This window comes from Silurus meridionalis, chromosome 27, assembly GCF_014805685.1.
Source record: "Silurus meridionalis isolate SWU-2019-XX chromosome 27, ASM1480568v1, whole genome shotgun sequence".
Taxonomy (NCBI): Eukaryota; Metazoa; Chordata; class Actinopteri; order Siluriformes; family Siluridae; genus Silurus; species Silurus meridionalis.
This window is the reverse complement of record NC_060910.1, coordinates 15,000,962-15,028,166: the sequence shown is the minus strand read 5'-3', so window position 1 is coordinate 15,028,166 and position 27,205 is coordinate 15,000,962. Positions and strand designations below refer to the sequence as shown.

At 40.0% G+C, this 27,205-nt stretch overlaps 1 protein-coding gene across 1 annotated transcript; it reads left to right on the top strand.

The window, feature by feature from the left end:
• inpp5jb (inositol polyphosphate-5-phosphatase Jb) lies at positions 1 to 27,205 on the top strand. Its single transcript, XM_046841900.1, has 13 exons — positions 1 to 391; positions 13,536 to 14,017; positions 15,988 to 16,095; positions 16,351 to 16,459; positions 19,403 to 19,519; positions 19,683 to 19,858; positions 20,093 to 20,204; positions 21,483 to 21,592; positions 23,027 to 23,225; positions 23,309 to 23,446; positions 23,843 to 23,926; positions 24,007 to 24,111; positions 26,738 to 27,205. The coding sequence occupies exons 2-13, from the start codon at positions 13,542 to 13,544 to the stop codon at positions 27,008 to 27,010; spliced, it is 2,007 nt and encodes a 668-aa protein (XP_046697856.1). The 5' UTR covers positions 1 to 391; positions 13,536 to 13,541; the 3' UTR covers positions 27,011 to 27,205.

The window sequence follows — 27,205 nt, the reverse complement described above, 5'->3', positions numbered from 1 at the left end:
CGAACCGCTTTGCATGCAGCATCCTTCGGAACGCGATTTGCTGCGGCGTCTGTAGCCGAACCACGTGAGCAGGCGGTGCGCGTGACGTGAGCGCTGTGAGCGACAGAAAGCCGAAGCTCGGGCTGGTGGAACCGGGAAGTGGTTTCGGTGTGTGGACGTTGGCGTGGTCGAGGCGCGTTTTCGAGCCCGACGGTTCCACCAGACGGACGGCGCGAGGCAGGAGGAGCGCAGCGGAGCGCGCGCGCTGTCAACCCGCAGCAGAGCGGAGCGTCTCAGGTGGAGCTCGCGCGCGCCTCCGTGTTTCTCACCGCTCAGTCATTTCGTCAGTCGGTGTCAGAGAGGTTTTTATTACGTTTGCACCGTGGACTTTCATCCTACACCTTCACCCAAGGTAAAAACACAGGCTTGATCTTCTCAGACGTTCCAAACACCTAACATCTCAATGCTCAACTGTGTTTTGCGATTGCAGTTCATTTAATTTATTTCATCTTTGCACAATTTTCTCACGTGCATGGTTTGCATATGCAGCCTGAAGGTGCATTGCGTTATTATACTGCACTGTATCTGTACGGGTTTTGTATTTACGACACACTTGGCATCCTAGATGCTGTCATTTACCAGCAGGAAGCACTGCGCTAGATAAATATCCGGTATGATACTGTAACTCCAATATTCAATATCACGGTTCTGTCGGTATCATGGTATTTGCTTTCAAGTTTGCATCTCTTTTTTTCATGTAGCTTATGACATTAATGACATTAAAAGGCAATAAGAGAAATGCAAATGTTTATGTTTGGAGTGTCTCTTTGGGAAGATTGTTTATCAAGCACAATATAGTATAATGCTTTTCCATTTAATGATTAAAACCTTGATATGCATTCATAGAACATTATACTGCATGTCACATGTTATGTCTCTGCAAATACGGTTTAAATGTGACATTATTATCATTTGATTGAGCATCGAGATACTATGGAAATGCTTCTGTTTTTCTTATTTCTACCTTCACATCCCATCACATCGAATCACATCGCATCATATAAGCACCCAGTCTGCTTTTGTAGTTGGCTTTAGACATACACATCAGTGTCTATAATCCTTTCGTTACATACAGACGTAGGTTGAGCAATAAAATGGCATGATTCACTTCCTAGACTTTGTTACACTTCAGTGCGGTCTTGGAAACGGCAGCTCATGTGCTCAGGCAACAAAAGAATTTGACAGTCTGTGCCTTTGGGTCCTGCTCTAAAAATAAGGGACATGGAAAACTCCTGAAGGTCATATTGCTGGTGTGTGTGTGCGTGTGTGTGTGTGTGTGTGTGTGTGTGTGTGTGCATGTGTGTGTGTGTGTGTGTGTGTGCGTGCGTGCGTGCATGCACAATGTGTGTGCGGTGTGTGTAGCATGAAGACTGTATTCATTCTGTCAGTCTGGAGGGTTTAAACAGAGCTGAACACACACCTCTGATTTAATGGTGCTGATCTCATTAAACATGTCTTATTTTCTCAGCATCTTTACCATTCAACAAATGAAGCAATGCACGACTTAGGATGTGATCAGCAGGGGCAATTTTCATTCGCCTCGCAGCTTAGTGTGTGTGTGTGTGTGTGTGTGTGTGTGTGTGTGTGTGTGTGTGTGTGTGTGTGTGTGTGTGTGTGTGTGTGTCGATGAGATTTGATGGGGGACAGACACTTGAAAACAGACAGTTCTAGAAAGCGAAGAATATCATGCGGTGATTTCATGGGATTCACGATAAGGACAAAGACACGACCGCATTTTAAATCCAATCCAATTTTCTTTTTTTTTTCTTTTTGTCATTTGTGTCATTTTGTCTAACGTTGCCTGCGCTAGTCGCGTTTAAGAGACACATGCAGCTCTGTGCCTGACAGGCACCATCATGCATGAAACAGCTTCATGTCCCAGGCAGATAGTTCAAGGACCTGTCAGAAACACATTGTACAGCACATGCCATCAGATAAACTCTGACCATAGGAAAATAAATAAATGTTGTATCTGTACATGAGATGCTGTAGACTGTGAAATACTGTGTGTGTAACGATGTGTGTCCGGATCAAAACAAACAAGATTCCAGATGACTCCAATGACAACCATGAGCAGATATCTGGGAGCACAAAATCAACCCTGATGTCTGGGTCAGTAGGATGGCAGGTATATCCATTGGGGTTTAGAGAGAGACTAGATCATGTGTACAGACACCAGTAGTCCATGGTCTTCTTAAAGCTAAGTTCAGCGACCACAATTATTTGATGCTTTGTGAAAGGGAAAAAAGCTATTGGTGTACCTCCTTCTGAGAAAAGGTCACCACAGCACTGGGGCATCTGAGACACCATCACTACAGATGAAAAGCTGTGTAGTTCACCTTTTATGTGCTTTACAAAAGGATGTGTGAAGTATTTTGGTAACTTGTGTTTCTCAGATTGTTTACACCATCTGTCTCACAGGTTGGCAGGTAAGCTTGAAGGACCCCTATGGGTGTGAGGGGGTACTGTATTGTTTTATATCCAACATTTCCAACTCAATTTAGAATTTTCAATTGAATTTTATTTATTTAACGTTTTTGGACATTGTCTCAAAGCAGCTTTACACAGTTAAAGCGGTAATAAGGTTATATAAAAAAAAATGTGTTATAAACGTTATAAAAGTATATTGCCTGTAAGTTGCTTATAACTGTTTATTCTTGATTAGCAAGCCGGTGTGTGGCAAGGAAAAACTACCTGAGATGGTATGAGGAAGAAACCTTGAGATGAAACAGACTCAAAAGGGGATTTCTCATCATCTGCTTGGCACCGAATGTCCATTAATTTGGCCAATAAATGTATTTAATGTTCATTAAATTAACACTCCAGCACCTCATGAAGATTTCAGACCTTCAAAGAGAAGATGCCGACCCAGCGAGGATCATGAGCCATCTAGAGACGTAGCATTGGTAGTTGGATCCCACTTCAGGAAGATCACTGACTTAATCAATGCTGTTTCTCCATCATTGAACATGTAAAGGTTCTGGCATGGAGGAGTTGTTGTTGAATCTATAATGATCTCAGATGTTGGGCTAAGAAGCACCTAGTTCTACAACTTCAAATGACTGTAGAAGACTGTAGAAAGGACATTACTCAAATATGATCACACGCTCATGATATTTCATGGTATTTCCAGTGTTAGTTATGTTTCGATGGTTAACGATCACACTCTTGGTGTCACCCAAATGAAGATGGATTCCCCTTTTCAGTCTGGTTCCTCTCAAGGTTTTTTCCTCATACCATCTTTAGGGATATATACACATAAGTCAATTATATTAAAATTTTTGTTCTATAATTCTTACATTCTGCAAAGCTGCTTTGAGAAAATGTCTATTGTTGAAAGCTCTGTAGAAATAAACTTCAGTTGAATTAAATAATTAGAATGAGAATATCGAAATCACAAGGAGTTCATTTGTCTCCATTTGTTAGTTCTACTAGAGACATGTAGATGTTTTCTCTTCCAGAAATCATCAGTAATTGGTACCTGCAGAGTATGATTCTTCACATGTTAGTGGTTGGCTGGAAGTTGGGTTCAGCGTCAGACCCCCTGGAGCTGTTGACTCATTAGGGTTTTGATACCTTCTGATCCTTTTAAAACAAAAAAAGCCTGAGTGTTTCGGTCCACACCAGTGGATGTGCAGTGGAGGGAGTGGAGTTTAGTGCACAAAAGATTTGTTCCTTTGTCTGCACCAGCTGTCCCTAAGAAACCATAAAATCCTGGTTATTTCTTTCCACTTTACCTTTAGTTCATGGATGATATGTCTTTTTCAGGCTTAAAACCCTGTGGCATCTCATTGTTGTGACTGGGATGTTCCTGTGATTGTGCATGTCAGTATAGGTGTTCAGGTATCTTCTTGGCATCTTTAGTGTGGAATTACAGTGTAAAAGCAAAGTATCTATTAGCACAGTGGAGCATAAAGACAAGGTTAGACAGGTGTTGGCCTGAACGCAGCAAGAATTATTCATGGTAAGCAGAATGTAGGTTCAAGAATAGCCTAGTTTACAAACAAGCAGTAGGCTAAGCAGAGATGGTTCAGACTGGTATGGCAAGATTTTGCACGAGTATAAATAAGCCCACATTCACTGATGTTTACATGCTGGTGGATAGCAGGGAGTTGCTTGAGTGTGAGTGAAGGAGTGGCTGTAGGAATGACGTCTTATGAGGTATGACATTATCTTATTAACATTTATAGTTGTAGACTGTACAGCAGATTTTCTCTCAGTGACGATTTTTGCACTTTTTATTCTGTTTGTTTCTGTTTGTGGAATTTTGGTGTATCGCATTAGTATCCATCTGCTCGTTGTTGTGTTGTGTCATGAAGCAGCTGTAAGCCGTTAGTCCCAAACGTGTAGCATCCATAAATAAATACAAGCTGAATTTAGCTCTATGTGGGCTTGATGTTGAGTATTGTTGAGGGTCAGTCACTCCCTCCATTATCTGTGTGGACAGCAGCTCCTGGTCTGTCAGAGTCTGACTCGAATCACAAAGGAAATGGAGTTTTTTTTTTATGCCAATCACTGGTCAAAACTGGAGAGCTGGAGTCATTGTAATCCATGTGCTTGTGTTCACATTTCTATTTTTGTTATTAAATTATACAATTTCTATAATCTTTTTATTTGTCATCTGGCTTCCATGAATTTCTTGATGTATTATATGAGATCACAAAATTTAGTATATACTGTATGCTTGTTTAAATGAAGTGAGAACAAGCATGTAGGCATGAGGTGTGAAAAGCACTCTTGGTTTAATACTCTCTGTTTAGTACTCTCTGTTCAGTACCCTGTTCAGTACCCTGTTTAGTACTCTCTGTTCAGTACCCTGTTCAGTACCCTGTTTAGTACTCTCTGTTCACTATTCTGTTCAGTACCCTGTTCAGTACTATCTGTTAGTGCCCTGTTTAGTACCCTGTTTAGTACCCTGTTTAGTACCCTGTTCAGTACTCTCTGTTAGTGCCCTGTTTAGTACCCTGTTTAGTACCCTGTTCAGTACTCTCTGTTCAGTACCCTTTTTAGTACCCTGTTCAGTACCCTGTTCAGTACTCTCTGTTCATTACCCTTTTTAGTACCCTGTTCAGTACTCTCTGTTCAGTACCCTGTTCAGTACTCTCTATTCCCTATTTTGTTCAGTACCCTGTTCAGTACTCTCTGTTAGTGCCCTGTTCAGTACCCTGTTCATTACCCTGTTCAGTACTCTCTGTTCAGTACTCTCTGTTCAGTACCCTTTTTAGTACCCTGTTCAGTACCCTGTTCAGTACCATCTTATCACTATTCTGGTCAGTACCCTGTTCAGTACCCTGTTTAGTACCCTGTTCAGTACTCTCTGTTCAGTACCCTTTTTAGTACCCTGTTCAGTACTCTCTGTTCAGTACCCTGTTCAGTACTCTCTATTCCCTATTTTGTTCAGTACCCTGTTCAGTACTCTCTGTTAGTGCCCTGTTCATTACCCTGTTCAGTACTCTCTGTTCAGTACTCTCTGTTCAGTACCCTTTTTAGTACCCTGTTCAGTACCCTGTTCAGTACTATCTAATCACTATTCTATTCAGTACCCTTTTTAGTACCCTGTTCAGTACCCTGTTCAGTACTATCTTATCACTATTCTGTTCAGTACCCTGTTCGGTACCCTGTTCAGTACTCTCTGTTCAGTACCCTATTTAGTACCCTGTTCAGTACTCTCTGTTCAGTACCCTTTTTAGTACCCTGTTTAGTACTCTCTGTTCAGTATCCTGTTTAGTACTCTCTATTCACTATTCTGTTCAGTACCCTGTTTAGTACTCTCTGTTCAGTACCCTATTTAGTACTCTGTTCAGTAACCTATTCAGTACTCTCGGTTCAGTACCCTGTTTACTACCCTATTCAATAACCTGTTCAGTACTCTCTGTTCAGTACCCTTTTTAGTACCCTGTTCAGTACCCTGTTCAGTACTCTCTAATCACTATTCTGTTCAGTACCCTGTTCCGTACTCTCTGTTCAGTACCATATTTATTACCCTGTTCAGTACTCTCTGTTCAGTACCTTGTTCAGTACCATGTTCAGTACTCTCTGTTCAGTACCCTTTTTAGTACCCTGTTTAGTACTCTCTGTTCAGTATCCTGTTTAGTACTCTCTATTCACTGTTCTGTTCAGTACCCTGTTCAGTACTCTCTGTTCAGTACCCTATTTAGTACTCTGTTCAGTAACCTGTTCAGTACTCTTAGTTCAGTACCCTGTTTAGTACCCTGTTCAATACCCTGTTCAGTACTCTCTGTTCAGTACCCTGTTCAGTACTCTCTGTTCAGTACCCTGTTTAGTACCCTGTTCAATAACGTTTAGTACTCTCTGTTCAGTACACTGTTCAGTACTCTCTGTTCAGTACCCTGTTCAGTACTCTCTGTTCAGTACTCTCTGTACAGTACCCTGTTCAGTACCCTGTTCAGTACCCTGTTCAGTACTCTCTGTTCAGTACTCTGTTCAGTACCCTGTTCAGTACCCTGTTCAGTACTCTCTGTTCCGTACCCTCTGTTCAGTACCCTGTTCAGTACCCTGTTCAGTACTCTCTGTTCAGTACCCTTTTTAGTACCCTGTTTAGTACCCTGTTCAGTACTCTCTAATCACTATTCTGTTCAGTACCCTTTTCAGTACTCTCTTTTCAGTACCCTATTTAGTACCCTGTTCAGTACTCTCTGTTTAGTATCCTGTTCAGTACCATGTTCAGTACTCTGTTCAGTACCCTTTTAGTACCCTGTTTAGTACTCTCTGTTCAGTATCCTGTTTAGTACTCTCTATTCACTAATCTGTTCGGTACCCTGTTCAGCACTCTCTGTTCAGTACCCTATTTAGTACTCTGTTCAGTAACCTATTCAGTACTCTCGGTTCAGTACCCTGTTTACTACCCTATTCAATAACCTGTTCAGTACTCTCTGTTCAGTACCCTTTTAGTACCCTGTTCAGTACCCTGTTCAGTACTCTCTAATCACTATTCTGTTCAGTACCCTGTTCAGTACTCTCTGTTCAGTACCATATTTATTACCCTGTTCAGTACTCTCTGTTCAGTACCTTGTTCAGTACCATGTTCAGTACTCTCTGTTCAGTACCCTTTTTAGTACCCTGTTTAGTACTCTCTGTTCAGTATCCTGTTTAGTACTCTCTATTCACTGTTCTGTTCAGTACCCTGTTCAGTACTCTCTGTTCAGTACCCTATTTAGTACTCTGTTCAGTAACCTGTTCAGTACTCTTAGTTCAGTACCCTGTTTAGTACCCTGTTCAATACCCTGTTCAGTACTCTCTGTTCAGTACCCTGTTCAGTACTCTCTGTTCAGTACCCTGTTTAGTACCCTGTTCAATAACGCTTAGTACTCTCTGTTCAGTACACTGTTCAGTACTCTGTTCAGTACCCTGTTCAGTACTCTCTGTTCAGTACTCTCTGTACAGTACCCTGTTCAGTACCCTGTTCAGTACCCTGTTCAGTACTCTCTGTTCAGTACTCTGTTCAGTACCCTGTTCAGTACCCTGTTCAGTACTCTCTGTTCAGTACTCTGTTCAGTACCCTGTTCAGTACCCTGTTCAGTACTCTCTGTTCAGTACCCTTTTTAGTACCCTGTTTAGTACCCTGTTCAGTACTCTCTAATCACTATTCTGTTCAGTACCCTTTTCAGTACTCTCTTTTCAGTACCCTATTTAGTACCCTGTTCAGTACTCTCTGTTTAGTATCCTGTTCAGTACCATGTTCAGTACTCTCTGTTCAGTACCCTTTTTAGTGCCCTGTTTAGTACTCTCTGTTCAGTATCCTGTTTAGTACCCTGTTTACTACCCTATTCAATAACCTGTTCAGTACCGTTTAGTACCCTGTTCAGCACTCTCTGTTCAGTACCCTATTTAGTACTCTGTTCAGTAACCTGTTCAGTACTCTCGGTTCAGTTCCCTGTTTAGTACCCTGTTCAATACCCTGTTCAGTACTCTCTGTTCAGTACCCTGTTCAGTACCCTGTTCAGTACTCTCTATTCAGTACCCTGTTTAGTACCCTGTTCAATACCGTTTAGTACTCTCTGTTCAGTACACTGTTCAGTACTCTCTGTTCAGTACCCTGTTCAGTACTCTCTGTTCAGTACTCTCTGTTCAGTACTCTCTGTTCAGTACCCTGTTCAGTACTCTCTGTTCATTACCCTGTTCAGTACTCTCTGTTCAGTACCCTGTTCAGTACCCTTTTCAGTACCCTGTTCAGTACTCTCAGTTCAGTACTCTCTGTTCAGTACCCTGTGCAGTACCCTGTTCAGTAATCTCTATTCAGTACTCTCTGTTCAGTACTCTGTTCAGTACCCTGTTTAGTACCATGTTCAGTACTCTCTGTTCAGTACCCTTTTTAGTACCCTGTTTAGTACTCTCTGTTCAGTATCCTGTTTAGTACTCTCTATTCACTATTCTGTTCAGTACCCTATTTAGTACTCTGTTCAGTAACCTGTTCAGTACTCTCGGTTCAGTACCCTGTTTACTACCCTGTTCAATACCCTGTTCAGTACTCTCTGTTCAGTACTCTGTTCAGTACCCTGTTCAGTACTCTCTGTTCAGTACCTTGTTTAGTACCCTGTTCAATACCGTTTAGTACTCTCTGTTCAGTACACTGTTCACTACTCTCTGTTCAGTACCCTGTTCAGTACCCTGTTCAGTACCCTGTTCAGTACTCTCTGTTCAGTACCCTGTTCAGTACCCTGTTCAGTATTCTCTGTTCAGTACCCTGTTCAGTACCCTGTTTAGTACTCTTTGTTCAGTACTCTCTGTTCAGTACCCTGTTCAGTACTCTCTGTTCAGTACCCTTTTTAGTACCCTGTTCAGTACCCTCTTCAGTACTCTCTAATCACTATTCTGTTCAGTACCCTGTTCAGTACTCTCTGTTCAGTACCCTATTTAGTACCCTGTTCAGTACTTTCTGTTCAGTACCCTGTTCAGTACCATGTTCAGTACTCTCTGTACAGTACCCTTTTTAGTACCCTGTTTAATACTCTCTGTTCACTATTCTGTTCAGTACCCTGTTCAGTACTCTCTGTTCAGTACCCTATTTAGTACTCTGTTCAGTAACCTGTTCAGTACTCTCGGTTCAGTACCCTGTTTAGTACCCTGTTCAATACCCTGTTCAGTACTCTCTGTTCAGTACCCTGTTCAGTACCCTGTTCAGTACTCTCTGTTCAGTACTCTCTGTTCAGTACCCTGTTCAGTACTCTCTGTTCAGTACTCTTTGTTCAGTACCCTGTTCAGTACCCTGTTTAGTACTCTCTGTTCAGTACTCTCTGTTCAGTACTCTCTATTCAGTACCCTGTTCAGTACTCTCTGTTCAGTACCCTGTTCAGTACTCTCTGTTCAGTACTCTCTGTTCAGTACCCTGTTCAGTACTCTCTGTTCAGTACCCTGTTCAGTACCGTTTTGTACTCTCTGTTCAGTACACTGTTCAGTACTCTCTGTTCAGTACCCTGTTCAGTACTCTCTGTTTAGTACTCTCTGTTCAGTACCCTGTTCAGTACCCTGTTCAGTACTCTCTGTTTAGTACTCTCTGTTCAGTACCCTGTTCAGTACCCTGTTTAGTACTCTCTGTTCAGTACTCTCTGTTCAGTACCCTCTTCAGTACTCTCTGTTCAGTACCCTTTTTAGTACCCTGTTCAGTACCCTGTTCAGTACTCTCTAATCACTATTTTCTTCAGTACCCTGTTCAGTACTCTCTGTTCAGTACCCTATTTAGGACCCTGTTCAGTACTCTCTGTTCAGTACCCTGTTCAGTACCATGTTCAGTACTCTCTGTTCAGTACCCTTTTTAGTACCCTGTTTAGTACTCTCTGTTCAGTATCCTGTTTAGTACTCACTATTCACTATTCTGTTCAGTACCCTGTTCAGTACTCTCTGTTCAGTACCCTATTTAGTACTCTGTTCAGTAACCTGTTCAGTACTCTCGGTTCAGTACCGTTTAGTACCCTGTTCAATACCCTGTTCAGTACTCTCTGTTCAGTACCCTGTTCAGTACCCTGTTCAGTACTCTCTGTTCAGTACTCTCTATTCACTCTTTTGTTCAATACCCTGTTCAGTACTCTCTGTTCAGTACCCTGTTTAGTACCCTGTTCAATACCGTTTAGTACTCTCTGTTCAGTACCCTGTTCAGTACTCTCTGTTCAGTGCCCTGTTCAGTACCCTGTTTAGTACTCTCTGTTCAGTACTCTCTGTTCATTACCCTGTTCAGTACCCTGTTCAGTACTCTCTGTTCAGTACCCTGTTCAATACCCTGTTCAGTACTCTCTGTTCAGTACCCTGTTCAGTACCCTGTTCAGTACTCTCTGTTCAGTACCCTATTTAGTACTCTGTTCAGTAACCTGTTCAGTACTCTCGGTTCAGTACCGTTTAGTACCCTGTTCAATACCCTGTTCAGTACTCTCTGTTCAGTACCCTGTTCAGTACCCTGTTCAGTACTCTGTTCAGTACTCTCTATTCACTCTTTTGTTCAATACCCTGTTCAGTACTCTCTGTTCAGTACCCTGTTTAGTACCCTGTTCAATACCGTTTAGTACTCTCTGTTCAGTACCCTGTTCAGTACTCTCTGTTCAGTGCCCTGTTCAGTACCCTGTTTAGTACTCTCTGTTCAGTACTCTCTGTTCATTACCCTGTTCAGTACCCTGTTCAGTACTCTCTGTTCAGTACCCTGTTCAATACCCTGTTCAGTACTCTCTGTTCAGTACCCTGTTCAGTACCCTGTTCAGTACTCTCTGTTCAGTACCCTATTTAGTACTCTGTTCAGTAACCTGTTCAGTACTCTCGGTTCAGTACCGTTTAGTACCCTGTTCAATACCCTGTTCAGTACTCTCTGTTCAGTACCCTGTTCAGTACCCTGTTCAGTACTCTCTGTTCAGTACTCTCTGTTCAGTACTTTTGTTCAATACCCTGTTCAGTACTCTCTGTTCAGTACCCTGTTTAGTACCCTGTTCAATACCGTTTAGTACTCTCTGTTCAGTACCCTGTTCAGTACTCTCTGTTCAGTGCCCTGTTCAGTACCCTGTTTAGTACTCTCTGTTCAGTACTCTCTGTTCAGTACCCTGTTCAGTACCCTGTTCAGTACTCTCTGTTCAGTACCCTGTTCAATACCCTGTTCAGTACTCTCTGTTCAGTACCCTGTTCAGTACCCTGTTCAGTACTCTCTGTTCAGTACTCTCTATTCACTATTCCGTTCAATACCCTGTCCAGTACTCTCGGTTCAGTACCCTTTTTAGTACCCTGTTCAATACCGTTTAGTACTCTCTGTTCAGTACCCTGTTTAGTACCCTGTTCAGTACCCTGTTCAGTACCCTGTTCAGTACTCTCTGTTCAGAACACTCTGTTTATTACTCTCTGTTCAGTACACTCTGTTTATTACTCTCGGTTCAGTACTCTCTGTTCAGTACTCTCTGTTCAGTACACTCTGTTTATTACTCTCTGTTCAGTACTTTTTGTTCAGTACTCTCTGTTCAGTATACTCTTTTCAGAATTAAAGTTACATAAGTCCAGGTGTTTTTCCTATTTTACAGTTGATTCTCTGTGATTTTCTTTCCACCCAGATTGAACATTTAGTTTTTTTACTCTTCTACTCCTGAGAAAATGAGAGTCTGAATTCCCTACAGGTTTTTCTCTAAACTCATCATTTCACTCCTTTCTGGATGGACCTAATTATTTTCTGTCACTGTCGCCTTGCCTTAAGGGAAGAGGAGAATGATTGCTGGTACTAGTCATATTCAGTTTAATAGTGTGTGTCCATCAGTGGCCCTTCCTCAGAAACTAAACACTTTTTGAATTATAGAAAAATGGATGCTCCAATTTATTTTCTTTCAGAAATGTCACACATTTATACATCCTTACCATGACAATGGCCAAATGACAGTCCAGTTTCCATGGAAACATAATTTTGCAAATTACTTTTGCTGTCACAAAAGAGTAAGAAACCTAATCTAAGAGACTTCACACAAAAAAAAAATGTAAATATCATATTTTCACTATTTTTGTGCCCTTACAGTAAAGTGTATGTGTCTTGATATAAACATTTTAATATTGATGTTAAATTCAAATATTAGAAGTTTCCACACTATTAGTTATTTATTATCAAAAGCAGTGAAAATATTTTTATTGTGTCATGGCTTCGATGTAACAGCTCAGATTGTAGATTCGACATGTTTTATTGCATAATAAAAGACAAGACAGAACCATAGGTCCTGATTTGACATTACTGCTGCAGTCCATGGCCAGTTAGAATCAGTTAGAATATGTACTCATAAATCTAGTTTATGTTTGACTTGCAATAGGATAACAAAGAGAAATACAATGATTTGTATACTAATTTGAGCTGCTGCTACTTGATTGGATGATTACACTAAAACCAAGGGTACACGTGTTCCTAATAAAGTGGTCAGTGAGTGTATATGGACATGTTATATGTGCATCCCATAGATCTAATAAACAGCCCAGATGTTGCCTACAGGTTTTGGTATAAGACTCTTTCAGCCACAAGGGATGTGATTAGATTAAGTTGGAGTTAATTATAATTCAAGATAATTGACAATTATAGTCAGTCATAGTTCTGATGCAGTAATTGAATAGGGCATGCAGTGTTAGAAGAGTTTCAGCACTGTTACATTTGGAACACACTATTTGCATGTGTTAATATCAGTATATTCTTTAATCTAGGGATATTTTGGTACAAAGAAATGGTACTTCTCTTACTATGGGCTGTCACACAGTACACATGCTGGCATGGCAAAACACTAAATTCTGTCCTCATTGGTTTTATTCGAAAGCACCTCAATGCAATATCTTGTGTATAGATCTATTTATAATTTGTGGCGATTTTTAAATATTTAATGTCAGACAGTGCAGTGTTTTAATGTCAGCCTCATGCAGTATCGCTTAATTAGATACTAGGCAACAAAGTACATTCTCTGGATGAATGACATCAGACGATACAGACAGCCCTTGTTGTAATAATTAACTTTATGTTGCAGACTTCAGGGGTTTTGCCATATTGTCACGTTCAGACTTGTAAGGTTTCAAACACTTTGCTTCTGTATGTAGGGTTTCCTGGGGGTCTTAAAAAGTCTAAAATAGTCTAAACATTTAAAATCTAAATTTTATGTCTTCAATAATTTTAAACAGGTTTAAATTACACTCTAACACTAGTTTGTTTCCGTGGTGTTGTAGTTCTCTCTTTGCAACAGACAAACATGCAACAGCCAATCACCTTTTTGTTATTGTCCTGAATCCTCTCTGATTGTAGCACACACGTAAATGCATATTTTATTTTTGCTATGGGGAAGTTTAGCGATACTAAAAATAAAAACATTTATTTAGCGCTTGGTTAAGGTCAGTTATTAACAACATATTTGTGTGAGTGTATTTTTGATGTTGTGATATAAGTCTTAAAAGATTCTTAATGCTCTTAAAATGTCTCAAATCTGACTTTGTGAAACCTGCAGAAACCCTGTTATCAAGATACTGATCCCATATATGTGTGTATTACTTTGTTATAGACAAGAATGGAGTCGCACACCCAGAGGAATCCTGATGTCCAGTCAACTGCAGAACTGAAAGGGGAGTCCGTTCTTCTTCCAGGCTCCTCAGAGAGCTGCTCCTCTGCACCCCGCTCATTATCAGTAGCTCCGACTAGGCCGAAGGGGCCACAAAGAACTCCCCCTGTAGAAGGCTCCAGTGACATGTCAGTGCTTGAAGATTATCCTGAACTGTGTCAGGACAAAGCGGACTCTCCTGTTCCCAACAAGGCCAGCCAAGCATCACGTCCAGCCCAGCAGCTCTGTGATGACAAACCTTCTAGACCATCCACGCTGCCTGGACATGCAGCTGCAGCGAGGAGCCACATCTCAGTTAGAGCAGCCTCACTTCCTCAGGCACCATCCTACAAACCGCCACTCACAGATCCCAGCGTTCACCCTCAGAGGGCGCTGTCTGTAGCGGGAACTGCTGATACAAAACCTCAAACTGATGAGGATTTCAGGTAATACAAGCCACATTGTGCTGAAATCACCATATTAATGCTATTATGTCCATGTCCATGTGCAAGCAGGTGGTTTGGCTATGATAGATTGTGGGAATGAGGGTGTGAATGGTGCTATGGTTTGGTATGTTCTCAAGGGTGTATTACCACCAAACACCCACTGGATTCACTGCAACTCTGACCAGGATACAGTGGTTATTGAAAGTGTGGTTGATCTGCTCATGCTTTTTTACCACAATCTCAAGAAGCGTTTACGAAAAGAAAAAAAGAAAAAGTTTACGTCTTGTGATAAGGTGAAAGTTTTGTAACAGCAATTCTGACAGTTGTGCTCCAAGTAGCTTCAAGCTTTTTTATATGCTATCAGAAAAATAGGGGGTTCTGGGGTTATGGGTCTTTTTTTAAAATAAAGCATTGTAAATATTGGAGATTTTGTTTTGTGGGGAGGGGAATTAAACGCTACACATCATGATGTTATTACAAAGGTTTAGACCAAAACAGAGTACAGTTTGCATGAAAAACTTGTGAACAGTGAAATCTGTCCTGCAGACCGGGAATATGACACTGAACCCCTTGAAAGCTTGTACTCGGGTGTGTACAGGAAGTACAGTAACCAGAGCATGTGCTTTACCTGGTGAGGACTTCAGTAAGAAAGAAAGAAAAAGAAAGTTGCTTTTCAGTGAAAGTTAGGAGCTCCCAGAGATGTTAGGAGCTGGAGCACAGAAGGTTTTTTTCAAGGGCCCTAAGAAAGTCAGCCTGGCGTATACCAGGGCTTTAACCCCCAACTTATTGATCACTAACCCAAAGCCTTGTCTACTGATCTACCACCTCCCCCATATGAGAAAGGTACTTTATACTTGTCACATGTCCTTTAACCTCCAACGACCTGGGTGTCCACATACATGGACATTGTGCACAATGGTGTCTTTATTGTTTTCTGTAGATACAGACCGAGTGTCCACATAAGTGACATCATTTCGTTCCAAGAAGAGCTTCATGTTCAAAGAAAATATATGGTTATTATAATTATTGGTTCTTCCTAACCCCAGATAACTGGAAGAAATCTAAAATGCAAGCCAAACCAAAGGTCAGGTCTTAGGAGGTTAAAGCACAGTAATATTCTATCTTCAAATATCCCAGAGTGCATGGGCAGCCATGATACATCAACGCTGGAGCACTGGCGGATAAGGGCCTTGCTCAGGGGCCACAAGAGTGGCAGCTTGGCAATACTGGGGCTTGAACCCCCAACCTTCTGATCAGTGCCTTAACTACTGAGCTACCACCTCCCCCTTTTATCAATATAATGGCAAATTATTATACCATTATTGTATCATTATATTATTATATATTGTTACCCATGTAATAACATTTCTATTGTGTCTATCGTATATCATTGTTCTATTTCTAAAGTGCTGTGTGTGTTGTGTATTCATGGTTAACTGGCGTTTAATGATCTGACACACATATTGTATCGAGTATAATATTATTCTCATTAAACCTTATTTTTCAACAACCATTAAGTCACAGCATCCCACTATCAGTTGTACAATCAGCCTCCTGTAAACCAAGATGTGTCTCAGAGGAGCCCTGCAGATAATAAGGGATAATTATGGATTTTAGATTTCTCTTTTACATTTCTGTGTGCTCCTGCTCCATGTGTACACAACTCGCTTCCCCGCTGTCGTTCCTCCTCTTCACATGGGGGTTCGAGTATGAGAAGACTTCTGTAGCTGCTGGTAAATGTTATGTGTAATGGACTGAGGCCATGCAGTGGGAAATAATAAACCTACATTATAGACTATCAGAGGGAAACTCGATCACCTCTCGAGCCTGGAGGCATCTAGTGATGGAATTTGTTTTTATAATGGAGGAAGCATATGACGATCACACACTCAAACACACACCACCAATGATCTATTATGTAGATGTCCTTATATTGTTGTATTTTACTCCGATCTTTCCCTTTCTGACAGAGTGCACATAATCACATGGAACGTGGGCTCTGCCATGCCTCCGGATGACATCACTTCCTTGTTGGGGCTGAATGTAGGCAATGGGAATACAGACATGTATATTGTAGGGTAAGACGGCTATTTTGAACTTGTTAATCTGGGAATCAGTGTGGTTTAGGACAATAAGCAAATAATGCAAAAGTCAATGCAAATAAAGAGGGTGAACTATTTTGTTAGTCATATACAGTCAGTTCTCTCCGTGTCTTGTATAAATGCTGAATAATATAATATTTATGTGATAGCATTTAGATAATCAATTGAATCCATCTCTTTGTGTGAGTCAGTTTCTCGATCATTCATCCCTTCTTCTGTTGCTTATACAAGGTTACAGGAAGTGAACTCTATGATCAATAAACGACTGAAGGATGTCCTTTTCACAGACCAGTGGAGTGAAGTGTGCATGGACACGCTAAGCCGCTTTGGATACGTATTGGTCAGCAACAACAATACACACGCACACGCACACACACACACACACACACACACACACACACACACACACACACGCTCACACACACACACACACACACACACACGCGCACACACACACACACACACACACATACACAGTAGACAGTGGCTACATTATATAGCTATGGATATTAATGGACAATTTGTGTGTGTGTGTGTGTGTGTGTGTGTGTGTGTGTTTTCTTTAAGGTTATGGTAAATAGGGAATGGACTTTGATCTATCCGCTCAAATGGTCACGCTCCAGAAGAAATACACTTTATTGCTCAGCAGGGACAATCACACAATCTGATAATACAGTTATTGATTAATTTTGATCTCTTTCTCCTCATCTAGAAGTGTATTTACAGTCATAAGACTTTACAGAAAGCATTGCTTTCTGTCTTTAGAAATGATATCAGTTCGCGAGGTGTTTGATGGAACTCTTAGGAATAGAAACAAGCAGCCTTTACATTAACAGGGTTTCAGCTACATATTTACTCGTCCTTCAGCCTGGAATGAAAGTCACATTAAAGTATTAGGCACATGTGGACGATGCTGGACATGTTGAGCTTTTTATGTTCTGTACAACATTATATAGTATGCAAGCAGTAATAAACCAACACCTTGGTGTATAAGGACAATATTGTCATTATTTGAATACGATATACACCAAGGTGTCGGTTAATTACTGATAAATGACTTATTTAATAAGTACTAATAAAGTAAATAAGTAGTAATAAATCACTAAATCAATAAACCAAGGTGTCGGTTTATACACATGGACATAGTAAAAAGCGCTATAGAAATAAACTTGAATTGTGTAGTTTCTGATTGGTCAGGTGAAGATTGCTGTGCATTACGTGTTTATATGAATGCATTCATGTAAAAACTGCACATTTATTTTGCACTGTTGGAATGAGATAAACCTGTGGAAAACCTGTGAAAAAGTTTTCTCATGTACAATTACCTCAATGTTTAAATTGTACCCAAAACATTTGTTGCCATATATAACATCAATAATACATAATAACATGGATTATAAATAACCTGCACATACACCAGTATATATTATACATATATTTATGTGTACAGCAATCATCTTCTATTTACTTATAGCAACTTCAATCCTACACTTATAATGAACCTCCATTCGGTTTTACTCAAATGAAGATGGGTTTCCTTATAAGCCGGAAGGTTTCGTCCTCATACCATCGCTGGAAGTTGTTCCTTGCCACCGTTGCCAATGGCTCACTCGTTAATTATAAACACTTATTTATGAATTCACATTCGTGATATATATTTATTTTAAATTGTATGTGGCAGAGAATAAAATTGTGGGATGCACATGTTACATGTTCATGTATTACTTATTGAAGCATGATTATTCTTATGGAGAATAAACAATGTACAGAATTATAATAAAAGGAGGAGAAACATTATTAAAGGAAAAAATGTTTCACTAAGGATTTGTTTCGAAGCTTTTAAACTGCCCTCAGAATTTAATGGGACTCTCTATATTTCGTGCTTTATTAAAGGCGGGAGCACTTGAAAGGTGAAGCACTAAGCCTTGTATATAAAAGACCCTGAGGCAGTGAAGTCTTATTTGTAAAAGACGTGTGTTGTGTGGTAGAAGTGCCTAATTAATATGATCAAGGGCAGAACGTGGAGCTTGATTTGTTTGGAGTGTGAGAATTTCTTTCCAAGGTACAACAAAGAGAACAAATACTACAAACATGAGATTAAGCAAGAGATCAGTCAAGGCAGTAAACAGGGTTATAATAATAATAATAATAATAATAATAATAATAATAATAAACAGAAAATAGAAGGAAATTAATATAGATAAAGCAATGATCTAATCAACATGAGGCAAGATATACAGATTAAATTGACCTGAACTGGAAAGAACTGGAAGCAACAAAACCTCAATAGAAACGAGACACAATCAGGTACTAATACTGTGTTTTACATCTTTGGAGCATTTGGTCCTGATGAAAAGCATTTTCACACTCATGCATAGATGTCAGGGTGTAAAAATATTATTAGGTCCTGTTAGAAAGGTGTGTTATATATAATATATAATGCCACTGCTGGGCCCCTGAGCAAGGCCCTTAACCCTCAACTGCTCACTTGTTTATCAATGTTTGCTTTGATAATTCTGTTCAGTCTCAAATGTTGATGAGAAGGATGTGAACAGATTAAATGACACAAAGCACTGAGTGTACATTGTACATGTGCTGAAATTGAGAGATTTTTTTTCTTCATATTTGTTATTGAATCAGGTTCCTTGGTGGTCTAGTGGTTAGGATGCGGTGCTCTCACCGCTGCGACCCGGGTTCGATCCCTGGTCAGGGAACCAACCCCAGCCACTCTTAGTGCCGGTCCCAAGCCCGGATAAATGGGGAGGGTTGCGTTAGGAAGGGCATCCAGAGTAAAAACATGCCAAATCAAACATGCGGATGGTCCGCTGTGGCGCCCCCTAATGGGAGAAGCCGAAAGAACGTTTATTTGTTAGTGAATCAGTCTTTATACAATTGCCTCTATAGATCTGACTTCAGTACAACAAATCATCAAAACCAGTGTTTCAGTCAAGCAAACTCTTAATATAGCAGCTTTCTTTAATGAGATTAGATTAGATTAGATTCAACTCTATTTTTACAGTGCCTAGTACATGTTCAGAGCCAAAGAAACGCAGTTAGCATCTAACCAGAAGTGCATAAGTGGTTTATTTTCAATGAATTGCAGTGTGATAAACGAGGGTATGGGGTCCACATGTACAGGGGTGACAGTGATTAATGTACAGAAGGTGCACTGGGTAATAAGATACAGTGTATATAGTAATATATAATAGCGCAAAGATTTTGTGGACGAATGAAAATGGGTTTGATGTCTAAAATCCGCTTTTCTCTGCGTTTCTATTCACAGGTGACATCACAGAGAATGCAGGGTGTATTGCTGCTGGTGTTTGCAAAGTATTACCACCTGCCTTTTATCAGAGGCATACAAACTGAAAACACGCGTACCGGGCTCGGGGGAATCTGGGTACGTCCAAGTGATTCATATACACTATGAGGAATTCATTCTAATATTATGAATGATATTGCTATGAATTGCACTTGGATTTAAAGTGCACATAGATAAAAGCTACATCTGTTCCATGTTCTTTACTCACTCCTATGTCAACTTTAAATGTACTTCCTTCCAGGGAAATAAGGGTGGAGTCAGCGCTCGGATGAGTGTGTTCGGCCACGCCGTATGCTTCCTGAACTGCCACCTGCCGGCACACATGGAGAACTCAGAGAAGCGCATGGAGGATTTTGAGAGCATTCTTCAGCAGCAACAGTTTGAAGGTCAAGCTGCAATGGGAGTCCTGGATCATGAGTGAGACACACACACACACACACACACACACACACATATACACACACACATGTAACTCGTAACTGTTAATTACCCAAAGGTTAAATGGGCCAATCTAAATTAGATAAAAAAATTCACCCCAAATAAGGCTGCAGCGTTAGAATGAATTGACACATTATATGGATTTCAGGCTATTTAACAAGTTTAATTTTATAAAGATGCAACATTTGACTTTTTTAATGTCCTTATTTTCAGTGTTGTTTTCTGGTTTGGGGATTTAAACTTCCGGATTGAAGACTTGGAGATGCATGTGGTTAAATCTGCTATTGATACTAACAAACTGTCCCTGCTATGGGAAAAGGACCAGGTAAGAGACATTCAACGGAAAAAAAAAGAAAATAGCTCACTTTTCTTTTTTCTTTACTAGTTTTTATTTCAGCGTAATGAATCTGTACCGACTATTTTATATAAGTCAATTTAATTCAATTCCATTTTATTTGTATAACGCAGGGGTCTTCAACGTTTTTCAGGTCAAGGACCCCTTAGATGATAGAGACATGCTGCAGGGATTTGCACTTAAAATCACAATTTATTAGGTTGTTTACCGTTGCCTTTTACTTTAATAGATTTGCAGTTACAAACATTTTCCTTTTACTTTCAGGTGGACTATTATATATTTACATGACCTTCAGCTTTAAGTTTTATAGAACATTAATGTAATAATTATAATAGTTTAAAAATTAAATATTTAAAAATTCATCTATCTTTGATGTTTTACCCATGTTTTTGCTAACAAGAAATTATTTGCGATTAAAAATTAATTAGCCCTGCAGTACTGCCACAGATCCTCTAGGGGTCGCAGACCCCCGGCTGAAGACCCATGGTTTTAACGGAGATAAAAGGGTTATGAAGTTTAAATGTTTTCTTCTTCTTCTTCTTTCGGCTGCTCCCATTAGGGGTCGCCACAGCGGATCATCTGTCTCCATACCACCATGTCCTCTACATCAGCCTCTTTCACTAAATGTTTTAATGCCTATAAATTATTCTGTAATCATTAATTAATTGTTTATCTTCAGAAAGCATGTACTCTTGGTGAGGTACTTTTTTTTTTATCTTAGGAACACTGGGGGTGAGTGAAGACTTCAGAAAGACCTGGCTTTAAGCTTCCAAAATCAATTTGTCACAAAATTTTGCTAAAGTTGAATTTTAGTCTAAGCCAAGCAAATAATTTCCAGAATAATCATTAATGTCATGTCACTTGTCATGTTAAGAGAAATGCAAAGCACAAAGCCATCAATCATTCTGCCATGTCAGAAAGTATAAATATCCCCTAATTCATACATAATGCTAGAAAAACGGCTGCTCGCAAAAAACTTCACCATTTCAAAAACCCATCACACACACGTTTAATGATTGTCCCCCACACAAGTCTCTGTGCGAGTGGTTACTATAGAAACGGCTAATAATATAAGCTTTAGCAGCACGCTGATCGAAAAACAATGTAGACTGTAGGGAAATGTTGATTTAGGTGAACAACAGAAATGTGTTCATGATTGCTACTATAAATATGAAATATTTATGAGGCACACTGATGTGTATCCATTTTTTGTTTGTTTGATGTTTTGTTTTTGTGTGTGTCTTACAGCTGAACATGGCCAAAGACACTGAAACAGTACTGGAGGGCTTCCAGGAAGGACCTCTGAAATTCCCTCCGACCTACAAGTTTGATGTGGGAACTGACACATATGATACCAGGTACCAGATAAACAGATCTGAGACATTATTAGAGCAAAACACATAGCAACACTTTCTCAGGACTTCTTCACTGATATCTACCTAAAAAGCCCAGTTCTATCAAATTATTATTGAACTACTTTGTATTTATTGTAATATATTCTTTCCTATTGTGTCTATGGCTCTCAGGACAAATAATCCACTTTTAATTCATTCAATTCATTTTTGTTTGTTTAATACTTTTAACAATAAACTTTGTTGCAAACAGAGTGTAAAGTTGTGTCAAAGAATATATACGTTTAGTGCCTATAGTTTTAATATCATCCCTAATGAGCGAGCCAGTGGTGACAGTGGCAAGAAAAAACTTCCTGGGATGTCATGAGAAAGAAAACTTGAGAGGAACCAGACTCAAAAAGGAAGCCGTCCTCATCTGGGTGAAACCGAATGTCCATTTATTAAAGCATCCATCACTGGAACTGTAAGTGACCACTGTTCCTGCCCCTCCCCTCTCCGTGGATCTTCCCACTTCGTCCAGGTCTGCCTCTGGATAGTGTTCTCTTCGACTGGAGGCCACTCTGTGCAGCTTGGGATGGTTTCTCATCAACGCCTTGGGTGGTTCCATAAAATTCCGGATTAAGAACGGGAGCTTTGAGGATGGATTTGGACTGTAGTTAATGTCAACAGTCTGCTACATTGACTCAGGACTTCTTTTTGCTTCTGATCACCATCACTGTACCCGCAACATCGTTTATCTGCTTTGAGACAATGTTAATTGTTAAAAGCGCTATATAAATAAAAATGAGTTGAATTGAATAAATTGAATTGAATTGAATATTTCATCATAGTAACAGATGCATCTTCGCACATTTGTATCCTGGTTTGAAAATAAAAGATAAGAAGGGCATCAGTCAGTTTATGGACTGCAGAGAGCTTCTGCTGCATCATAAACACTGCCCTGTGTTCATCCCAGAACTCTTATTCACACTATGTTTATGTTAGAAATTGCATTAACACAATTAAGGCTGTATGACTGTATAATATTGAGTTGTAGAAGAACGTTTCTTCCTCATAACTTCTCAGGAGGTTTTTTTCTCATCACTGTTACGCTTGTTCATGAGAGATTTAAATGTACATCCAGAGTACTGCTTTGTAACAGTCATCAACGTTCTAAATGCTCTACGAACAAAACTGAACTGAACTCGACTATACCACACATCTGCATCTTCTTAAATACGATTGACATTCCTCTCCTGTCATTATTTATTTTAAATCGTTTACAACCTGTTTTTATCCTTCCCGCACCTTGTTTCATGGACATTCTGAGAATATATAAGTACATATATAAGGGTATTCATATTCAGAAGAAGAAGAGAATACAATTGAAGAATTCGGAGGATTTTAGAAGTCTGGTTTAACTCTGAAGAAGCATTTCTGATCTCATTTGTCATTCCATAGTGGGAAAAAACGGAAGCCAGCATGGACTGATCGCATTCTGTGGCGTATGAGGCCAATGGCTCCAGCTAGCAGTGCATCCAAGCGTAGCTCAGTGTCAGGCCTCACCAGCGGCACTCGAGTTATACAGCACTTCTACCGCAGTCACATGGAGTATACTGTTAGTGACCACAAGCCTGTCTCCTCCATCTTCACCCTGCAGGTAAAGCCATGACTGAGATCAGTAGGGAAAGCTGGGTTTTATTCTGAACTGTGGATCACTGTAATATACACTGCTCTCCACAGTTCCCATACAAGGTGGACATCCCCTTGGTAACACTTATTGTGGAGGACGAATGGCGGGAAGTCACTGACGCTGTGGTCAGATTTAAGGTGGCACCCAATTACTCTAGAAGCTCCTGGGACTGGATTGGACTTTACAAGGTACGTTGTATCAGTAGGAATTTATTTCGCAATGTGTGTTTGATCTTGAAAGGTAACATCTTAAGAGATTGAACAGGAAAATGTGCTTTTATCAATAACTTTAGTATTCACATGGGACATGTGTAAAATTATTCGAATTTTATCTTCAGAATATAATAGCTTTTTTAAGTTTTAAATGAGATTTACATTCAGATACCAGTGTAAAGCTAGAAAGGCAAAATAAATAACATCCCAACCGATAATAATATAATCAAGACATTTATATCGTAAACAGGGACGTTGCAAATAAACCATATGCCTTCTGTAATGCAGTGTCTGTTTCTCATACAATAAATAATCAATAAAAAGTTAAATATAAGCTAAATTATAAGCTAATAAATACTTTTTTTTTTTCAGGTTGGATTTAAACATCATAAAGACTACGTGGGTTACGCTTGGGCCAAACAGGAGGAATCGGATTACCTGAGACAGGAGCACCACGTAAGTCTTGGAACAACAAACACATAACAGCATGAAACAGATCAACATTTCAGTAAAGTGTTTCATTCCCACCTGTGCAGGTTACCTTTGCAGAGGAGGAGCTACCGAAGGAGCCTGGCGACTACATTTTGGGTTACTATAGCAACAATATGACCTCCATCGTGGGTGTTACTGAGCCATTCCAGGTAACCTACTTAATATAAAACTGTTAGAAAAACTCTCTCATGTATCGTGTTATAGAAATGTAGAAAACGGGCTGCACATGCTCATGTGAATGATGTATTTCCATAACGCATCTCGACGCATAGCCAACAAAACACGTGAGCCAGAACACACATGAAGCAGCTCCCGATGATCTGATTGTCATTCGATTCAACACAATTAGATTTACTGCAATACGATGCAATGGAAAAATATGATACTCTGCAATTCAATACAGTCCAGATAGTTTGTTTGTGGTTTTTTTTTGGTTCAGACAGACGGCAAATCATCAATTTTCTTAAGTGCCTTCTTAAGTGAAGTGATAAGAAATCAATCTACATATCAAATAATGGTCACAGATTATTGTTCACTTTCTAAATAGTAAAAATGTAGAACATCTAATAATAATTATATATATATATAAACCAAACGTTTTTTTATCGATGCAAATATGTTCATCGTGATACAGTCGCCACTCTTTTAAATCGATGCATCACATCACAGCAGAAATGTAGAACGTCATTATATGTATTCATGCAGAATTGATGCCTCACTATCACTGTGAAATGACATTTTTATTATAGACAGTATAATTGTAAAATAATTATATATCTCGACTTGAGGTAGTTTTAGCAAGTTATAGTGTTTTCAATCTAGTTAATTAATAATTAACATTTATCTCATTACAGAGTGAATTGATCAGGCGAAGGTCTGCACTGTGACCTACATGCTTAGCTTTGTTAAACTGCCTTCTATTCCAACATAATCATGCAAGATAACTCAGGCATTATTAATAAATTAGTGAAAATATTTGGATTTTTTTTATTTCATGTATTACTGGTTTCTTAAAGTCAGAAATTCTAAATACATTTGAGCAGAAGGAAACCTTTTTTTGCTGTTCGCTCAAATGGAGCCACAGCAACATACTCTGGGTTTTTTTGTTGTTTTTTTAGATCGCTCATATTCAGTATATACTTCAAGGGAAACTTTTTGCTGCTAGTATAACACCCACTTGTTTAGCTAGAGTTGGGAGCATTAATCGCTCAGCTGAAAGAGCATTAGTGAAATCAGACACTAGATATGTTTACATGGAGCATTGTAATCGTTTATTTTAAAGTCCAATCGGAATGTAAAATGGTCCATGTTAACACCTCAATCGGAATAAAAATGCCCAAACCGAATGAAACTGTAATTGAAAAATGCATTTCCTCAAATCTCCGTGCAATTTCAGGATTCCGTTCACCTGGCATCCGTATCAGATCTCGTATCGCTCATTCGGTTGCAGAATTTGTAGATAAACTTTTTTACTGTGTTCTTGGGAACAATAAATTAATTTGCCACAACACGGTTTTCCGCACAGTTTCCGAGTTTGTATAAAACAACCAGGACACACATAATTCTGGGAATTGGATTTCTGACAGTCTCTTCTGGGGCCATAAATCCCTCTACCAGTCCACACAAACTTATGTGAAAGTTTAGTTTCCATTCCAGGTCACTAAATTCCAGCAATACAACCCGCTCCCACCAGTCCTTACTACGGACCTTCATCCATGTGCTTCTGCTTCATGGAGGATGAAGGGGTGGGATTCAGATACTCCTTAGAGATGCACAACCACCAAAAAGCTCAGCTTCCTGCACTTGTTTTTTTTCTCACACCTTCCAGGGGTAGTATGTCTACAAATTCACACTATTGCTTGATTAAGAGCAACATTTTACATAAAAAATTGCACGCATAAGAAATAATGGAACTCCATGTTGACAAGACAAGACACAGTACACAGGCTAATGTGTGCATGCCACAAAGTCATTCCCGTTACAAGCGTAGACACGTGAAAACACCATATCGGATTTGAGAAGGTCTCATGTAAACAGTCTAAAGAATCTTTCAATTGAAACGACAAAAAGGTGTACATGTAAATGTGGCTGCTGATTATCTCTTCATCATGGCACCTGTTAGTGGGTGGGGTTTATTAGGCAGCAAGTGAACGATTCATCCTTAAGAATGTTTGAAAAAAATGTGTAAGAGGCAGGAAAATGGGCGAGCGTAAGGATTTGAGCGAGTTTTCAAATTGTGACGTCCAGACGAATGGGTCAGAGCATCTCCAAAACTGCAGTTCTTGTGGGATGTTCCCGGTCTGCAGTGGTCAGTATCCATCAAAAGTGGTCCGAGGATGTGAATGTTGAACAGGCGACCGGGTCGTGGGCGGCCGGGGGTTACTAATGCACGTGGGGAGCGAAGGCTGGTCTGAGTGGTCTGAACCCACAGACGAGCTCCTGCAGCTCAAACTGCTGAAGAACTTCATGCAGTTAATGATTGATGGATCAGGACTGTTTTGGCAGCAAAAGGGCACACAATATTGGCAGGTGGTCATAATGTTATACCTGATCGGTGTATACAGACATTCTATACAACTAAGCGCACAAAAATTGTGAAAACAGTTAAAGGGAGAACCACAGGTCCAGGTGTTCACATACTTATGGCCGTATATTGTAGTGCAGATGAAAAAGGACTGAAAAAATGCTGACTTCATTCAGTTCTGTTCAAAGAAATTGGATGACTGAAAACCCTCACAGCATTGTTTTTCATTTTCCCTTTAAATGTTTCTGCAGATCCAGTTGCCCTCATCCAGCACGGCTGGTCTCAGTCCCTCCGACAGCTCAGACTTTACCTCTGAGGATGAGGTGAAGAAGGGCAGCAGCAGTAGCAGCCGCAGCGCCACACCCACCGGACAGGAGGGAACCTTCCACAAACATCGTTCCAGACACGACTCTTCTCATTCCGCATCCAGTTCAAAGGATGGCAGCCCCGTTAAAACACGTGACTCTTCAGGTGATCGAGACTCAAACTCAGGGAAAAACAGCGCAAAGCCAGAAGTGTCCTAAACGAGCACACTGAGACGATGCAGCTGGCATGCAGATGTAGCGTGGGAGATGAAGGATTGTCACTTGTGCTTTCTCTGTATCATGACGTCGTCTGACGTCGTTTTATGTGTGTCAGGACAGATTTAGGCCTTTAGTAGCTCTCTCTAGGAGTTAGGATGGATTATGGACTGAAGTAAAGTCTTTGTTTGTGTTGCA